General features: G+C 30.6%; 1 protein-coding gene across 1 annotated transcript; it reads left to right on the top strand.

Annotated features, from left to right (window-relative positions):
- Positions 1-551: 551 nt before the first annotated feature.
- Positions 552-7,612, top strand: LOC100791012 (receptor-like protein EIX1). Its single transcript, XM_014768753.3, has 2 exons — positions 552-694; positions 3,920-7,612. The coding sequence occupies exons 1-2, from the start codon at positions 629-631 to the stop codon at positions 7,610-7,612; spliced, it is 3,759 nt and encodes a 1,252-aa protein (XP_014624239.1). The 5' UTR covers positions 552-628.
- The last annotated feature ends 275 nt before the right edge of the window (positions 7,613-7,887 follow it).

The raw sequence follows: 7,887 nt of genomic DNA, 5'->3' as shown, positions 1-7,887 counted from the left end.
TGGATACTTGCAATAAATTATGACTGCCCCAACTGTTGAGAAAGTGCCTTCCATTAACCATCCCTTAACTGTGACAGGTGTGAGCACTATGTCCCTTCTTTGAGATATATAATAATTCATAAATCTTATTGAACCAGCTAAACTAAATCCCCTAGCTATCCAAATCCCTTTAACTTTTAAATAACAAAATAAAAGTTATACACACTTTTATATTTCAACATTTTTACCATTATTCATAGTTTTAGTTACTTGTTTATATTTTAGAAACGTGATAATACTTACGTCTTTTGCTTTTATATTTATAACATAAATATATAGAATATAACATGTATAATATAAATAATATAAAAAGAGCTGATAATTTAAAAAAACGGGAAAGAAATAATTATAAAATAAACATAACTAATCAGACTATTTGCATCAAAAGAAATTATTTGAATATATTTTACATACTTGGAAGAATTTATGAGTGGTCCAACCGTTGAGAAATGTGACTTCCATTAACCATCCCGATGTTATATATATGCATGCCTATTGGCAGTGCTAAAGTCATCAGTATCATTCTAATTCTCATATTCAGTGGATTCATTTCATCAATCACTTTGCCTTTCTGATCATAATCACCAAAATGCCAACCATGAATCCAGTTCGTTTCAAATACATGCAAGCCATAATAATATTTATGATGTTGCAGGTTCGTTCATGTTTTCTCATTTGAATGTATTTGTGAAAATCGCAATTCAAATCTCATTTGATTTCAATGAATTTCAATTTCCTTAAATTTTTATTCACAGTTTTGTCATTTTTTTCTTCTTAAAATAGATCATTCTCCTATGTTTTGTTCATTGTTTTTTGGGTTCATAATGTTTCGGATTGAATTAGAGGTTGAAGCACCGTTTGTTTTGCCCCCTTATTTTTTGTTTTCAAGGTTGAACCATGGTATATGTAGATGTTGAACCATCAAATATGATAATGGCAACAAGGCATAAATAGTGATGACAAAGATAATGACAATAATAATAAAGATAAGGACAATAATAATATTACATTCTATGTTTATAATTAAGTTTTAATTTCAATGATATATTATTTTTAATTTTAATTCAATAATTTCAATGATATATTATTTTTAATCTTAATTCAATAATTTTCATTTTTCCCATTTTAACCTTCAAAATGATCTTTCTCTTAAGATTCTAATATAATCCATTTTGACTTAAACAAATGAAAGATACAATAAATTTTATTTTCAATCTTTCTCTCCGTACGCACACACAAAAAAGGCTCACACCATGCATACACTTTTTTATGTGTAGAGTAGAATATAGTGGCTTTTTCCAATTTTTGAATGTCATTACTCTTTTTAAGTTCTATTAGCTATATTTGTCAATCATACATTATTTTCATGACAAATTGATGATATATTTTTTCAAATCATCCCTTGAAAGTGTCATAGTATTAATTTTTTATTATATTAAGGAGTACATATTTTGGTTGATATATAAGACAAATATAAAATTGATATTAAGAAATTTATTTTATATTTGATATTTAATATATTGATGTATAGGAATAATGAAATTATAGCCAATTAAGAATTTTAAAAATTATAGAAAGTATTGGGTTTTGGTGTGAATTTAATTGGAATTGAATTGTTTTAATTTATTGAATATTTTAGTTCTTTTTTCTCAATATTCTCTTCTTCGTTTTTTTAAAGCATTTATGTGTATATATATATATATATATATATATATATATATATATATATATATATATATATATATATATATATATATATATATTAAGAACATAGTCACTTTAATAATAAAAAAATCATTTATGGGTCTATTGGTATCTAGGACAAATAGATTAATTAACTTTAAATTTGAATGTCCTCTTCAAGCATGGTATATGTTTTTAAACCCAATTTCCTCTTCTTCGTTAAGAACATGGTCACTTTTTTCAACTAAACCTACTTTGAATGCCACTTCAAACACGTTATGATTTTAATGTCAATTACATATAATTTGAAGTCCTCCACTAGGATCATTTGGAAGGAAATAAATTGGGAAGAAGTGAGGAACTTTTGGTTTAGATGGACTGAAAATAAAATGAAGTAAAACAAATTTAGTGGGGTAAAAAAATGAAATGGGAACTTTTGATTTAGATGGGATGGAAATGAAAATGAAGTAAAAACAAATTTAGTGGGGTCCAAAAAAAAATTGATTCCTCAAAAACAGTGGTAAAATGGGAGGATTTTGTGAGAAGCAATATTGATTTTATGGGAGGATTCCTAAAAAAAACACTCATTTTTTTACTATTTCTATTTAAACCATATAAATTCTCTACCTTGTTTCTCTTTTATTTCTATCTTTTTTTCTCTTTCATTTTTTCTCTATTTCATCTCTAATCCAAACAAAGTGCAAAAGTTACGGATGAGTAATCTTTAATTTTTTTTAAAAACTTTTTTTTTTGCAACTTCTTGACTGGAGACTTTTCCAAGTCTTCCCTTGATATATATATCGTTTAGAATGCTAAATTATTTTTATTTAATTGGTTAAATATTAAATTGGAAAATAAAAGAAAAATGGGAACATAAGCAGCAATTGTGTCATTGTTGTGTAGTGATCGTCACTTTTACTCATAAGAATATATATATATATATACTAAAGTACATTTTAGCATCTTTAAACTGAAAATCTTTCGGTCGAAATGCATAACAAAATATGGGTCAAGTAATTAGTGCACAAAATCTTGCTCATAATTTTTGCCACCATAGATTCAGGTTGTGTTTCAGACGATTACTTAAAATATTGCTAATTGATAGTTAAAATTGTAGATGAAATTATAAAGTTTGAAAGTTGAAAAGTTAAAAACTGAAAGCTGAAAATATATAAGCCAATGGATTCAATTATATTTGAAGTATTTTATAATATTATCTAATAAATAAATTTTCTCCTAACTTCTCTTTTAAATATATACCAATTTTATTGGTTAATGTTTGTAAAAAAATAATATGAACTAATAAAATTGTTACATATTTAAAAGAGAAGTTAGGAACAAAATTTATTTTAAAATTAAAATAGAAATTCAATGGCATTTGGATGAAAGTTTTCGTTCAAAATTTTTCCTTAAAATAATTATTTTTCTAAAGTAGTTGTGGTAGAAGCAAACAGAACCACAGAAGTCATAATTATTATTTAGAAGTGTTGTATGCCGAACCCATCTCATAGCGGCCATGTTTATATGCTTCAAATCTTTTCAGCAAATTAAATACCAAGCTAAGATTTTTTTTATCTATTGAAATCAAAGATAATATCAAAAAATTTATATTAATTTCCAACTAATTAAATTAACCCCCTAGACTATTCAAATTATTTTAACTTTTAAATAAAAAAATAAAAGTTATACACACATTTATATTCAAATATTTTTACCAATATTCATAGTTTTAGTTAGTTGTTTAAATTTTAAAAACGTCATAATAATTACTTCTTTTGCTTTTATATTTATAACATAAATGTATAGAATATAACATGTTTAATATAAATAATAAAAGAAAAAAATTTAAAAAAAAGCGGGAAAGAAATAATTATAAAATCAACCTAACTAATCAAACTATTTGGGTCAAAAGAAATTATTTGAATATATTTTACATACTTGCGTAAAATTTATATTAGTAAATTTAGAGGAAATACAAAATTATTTAAACTAATTTCCATAAATTTTATTGAAGAGTTTTTTTTATATATTTTATCCGCGTATGACAATTTTTTTTAAATTAAATATCCTAAAAGGATTTTTTATTAAAAGTATGAATATCTAAAACTTTTTTTTACTGTTATTTATTAAAAGTAAAAAATAAACTCCTTTTGGTTTGAAATTCATGGAAGGCATAATAATATTAATGATGTTGCAGGTTGTTGTTTCTGCTCAAGACCATATTATGTGCATTCAGACTGAGAGGGAAGCACTCCTCCAATTCAAGGCTGCCATTGAGGATCCCTATGGCATGCTCTCTTCTTGGACCACTTCTGATTGCTGCCAATGGCAAGGGATTCGCTGCTCCAACCTCACCGCCCATGTCCTAATGCTCGACCTTCACGGTGATCTGTTTAATGATGGACGTTATATGAGCGGAGAGATCCACCAGTCGTTGATGGAGTTGCAACAATTAAAGTATTTAAACCTCAGTTGGAATTCTTTTCAAGGCAGAGGAATCCCAGAGTTTCTTGGTTCTCTCACCAACTTGAGATACCTTGATCTGTCATTTTCTCATTTTGGCGGAAAAATTCCAACTCAGTTTGGCTCTCTTTCTCATTTGAAATACTTAAATCTTGCTTGGAATTCTCTGGAGGGTTCAATCCCTCGTCAACTTGGAAATCTCTCCCAGTTGCAGCATCTTGATCTCGGGGACAATCAATTTGAAGGAAAAATACCCTCTCAACTTGTAAATCTCTCCCAGTTGCAGCATCTTGATCTCAGCTACAATCAATTTGAAGGAAATATACCCTCTCAAATTGGAAATCTCTCCCAGTTGCTGTATCTTGATCTAAGTGGCAATTCTTTTGAAGGAAGTATACCGTCCCAACTTGGGAACCTTTCAAATTTGCAGAAGCTTTATCTTGGCAGATATTATGATGATGGTGCTCTCAAAATTGACGATGGAGATCATTGGGTGTCTAATCTCATTTCTTTAACCCATCTTTCCTTGGTCTCCATATCTAATCTCAACACTTCTCATAGCTTCCTCCAAATGATTGCCAAGCTACCAAAACTTAGAGAACTGAGTTTAAGTGAATGTAGCCTTTCCGATCATTTTATCCTTTCATTGAGGCCCTCCAAATTCAACTTTTCTAGTTCCCTTTCCTTCCTTGATCTTTCCTTCAACAGCTTCACGTCATCAATGATACTCCAGTGGCTGTCCAACGTCACTTCCAACCTTGTTGAGCTTCACCTTAGTCATAACCTCTTGGAGGGATCCACATCAAACCATTTTGGCCGTGTAATGAATTCTCTTGAGCACCTCGACCTCTCATTTAATATATTCAAGGCTGACGATTTCAAATCCTTCGCGAATATATGCACCTTACGTTCTTTATATGCGCCAGAAAACAATTTCAGTGAAGACCTTCCGTCAATCCTTCATAATTTGTCTAGTGGTTGTGTTAGACACTCATTACAAGATTTGGATTTGTCATATAATCAAATCACCGGCTCTTTACCTGACCTTTCAGTATTCTCATCTCTAAGATCATTGGTTCTTTATGGAAATAAATTAAGTGGAAAGATACCTGAAGGCATCCGCTTACCATTTCATTTGGAATTTCTGTCAATCGGATCAAACTCTTTAGAAGGTGGAATTCCCAAATCATTTGGGAACTCATGTGCTTTGAGATCACTGGATATGTCTGGTAACAATTTGAATAAAGAGCTTTCGGTGATAATTCATCAATTGTCTGGGTGTGCCAGATTCTCGCTGCAAGAATTGAACATAGGAGGAAATCAAATCAATGGTACGCTTTCTGAGCTTTCAATATTCTCTGCCTTGAAAACATTGGATCTTTCAGAAAATCAATTAAATGGAAAAATTCCAGAGAGTACCAAATTGCCATCTCTGTTAGAGTTTTTGTCAATTGGATCAAACTCTTTAGAAGGTGGAATTCCCAAATCATTTGGGGATGCATGTGCTTTGCGCTCATTGGACATGTCTTATAATAGCTTGAGTGAAGAGTTTCCACTGATAATCCATCACTTGTCTGGATGTGCTAGATTCTCGCTACAAGAATTGAACTTAAAAGGAAATCAAATCAATGGAACGCTTCCTGACCTTTCAATATACTCATCTTTAAGAGGTTTATATCTTGATGGAAACAAGCTAAATGGAGAGATTCCTAAAGATATTAAATTTCCACCTCAACTGGAGAGACTAGATCTGCAATCAAATTTCTTAAAGGGTGTGCTCACTGACTATCATTTCGCTAATATGTCAAAGTTAGATTTATTGGAGTTATCTGACAACTCTTTATTGGCCTTGGCATTTAGCCAAAATTGGGTCCCACCATTTCAGTTGAGCCACATAGGATTGCGATCTTGCAAGCTAGGTCCAGCATTTCCCAAATGGTTGGAGACACAAAATCATTTTCTGGATATTGACATTTCAAATGCTGGAATAGCAGATATGGTTCCAAAAGGGTTTTGGGCTAATTTAGCATTCCGAGAATTGATTTCAATGAATATTTCATACAATAATCTCCATGGTATAATTCCTAATTTTCCAACAAAGAATATTCCATATTCCCTAATTCTTGGACCAAATCAATTTGATGGCCCTGTTCCACCATTTCTGCGAGGTTCCGAATTTCTTGATTTATCCAAAAATCAATTCTCAGATTCTCTTTCATTTTTATGTGCTAATGGTACAGTTGGAACTTTGTTCGAATTAGACCTTTCAAATAATCATTTCTCTGGAAAAATTCCGGACTGTTGGAGCCATTTCAAGTCATTAACTTATTTGGACTTAAGTCACAATAATTTTTCAGGAAGGATACCCACATCCATGGGATCTCTTCTTCATCTTCAAGCATTGCTATTGAGAAACAACAACTTAACAGATGAGATACCTTTCTCCTTGAGGAGTTGCACAAATCTAGTAATGTTAGATATTTCAGAAAACAGATTATCAGGGCTTATCCCTGCTTGGATTGGGAGCGAATTACAAGAGTTGCAATTTTTAATTTTGGGAAGAAATAATTTCCATGGAAGTTTACCATTGCAAATTTGCTACCTAAGTGACATTCAACTCTTGGATCTCTCACTAAACAACATGTCTGGGCAAATTCCTAAATGCATAAAAAATTTTACTTCAATGACTCAAAAGACATCTTCAAGAGATTATCAAGGTCATTCATATTTTGTCAAAACCAGCCAGTTTCCAGGTCCTCAACCATATGATTTGAATGCACTCTTGACGTGGAAAGGTTCAGAACAAATGTTCAAAAATAATGTGTTACTACTTCTAAAAAGCATTGATCTCTCGAGCAATCAGTTCTCTGGAGAAATTCCACTGGAAATAGATAATTTATTTGGATTGGTTTCATTGAATTTATCAAGAAACAGTTTGATAGGGAAAATTCCTTCAAAGATTGGAAAGCTAACATCACTCGAATCTCTTGATTTGTCAAGAAACCAGTTGGTTGGTTCAATTCCTCCGAGTCTTACTCAAATTTATGGACTCGGCGTGTTAGATTTGTCACATAACCATCTAACTGGAAAAATTCCAACCAGCACACAGTTACAGAGTTTCAATGCCTCGAGTTATGAAGATAATCTTGATCTTTGTGGACCGCCACTTGAGAAATTGTGTATTGATAAGTGGCTAGCACAAGAACCAAATGTTGAAGTTCAAGAGGATGAATATTCACTTTTCAATCGTGAATTTTACATGAGTATGACATTTGGATTTGTTATAAGCTTTTGGGTGGTGTTTGGCTCAATCTTATTCAAGCGTTCTTGGAGACATGCCTATTTCAAGTTCTTGAACAATCTATCAGACAATATTTATGTCAAGGTCGCAATATTTGCTAATAAAATATCAAAGGTGCATGGCTGAAGCTTAACAGGTAATAATATTGTAGCCCTTCCATATATATAGTTTCTTTTGCTTTTCATATAGTTTATATAAATGAAAGATTTCATATATATTATAATTTTGAATTGTGACCGAAAGATTTCATAATTTTGAACTATTTTTAATATAATTAATTTTGAAGAGATATGGGATAATTTCAAGTCAACAGCTACTAGAAAGTTAGACCCGTAAGTTATATGCAAGATTAGTTAAACTAATTAAGTTTATTTGAGAGGTGATATGAATATATATATATA

Source organism: Glycine max, chromosome 16 (genome assembly GCF_000004515.6).
Source record: "Glycine max cultivar Williams 82 chromosome 16, Glycine_max_v4.0, whole genome shotgun sequence".
In the NCBI taxonomy this organism is placed as follows: domain Eukaryota; kingdom Viridiplantae; phylum Streptophyta; class Magnoliopsida; order Fabales; family Fabaceae; genus Glycine; species Glycine max.
This window is presented reverse-complemented; position numbering and strand designations above follow the sequence as displayed.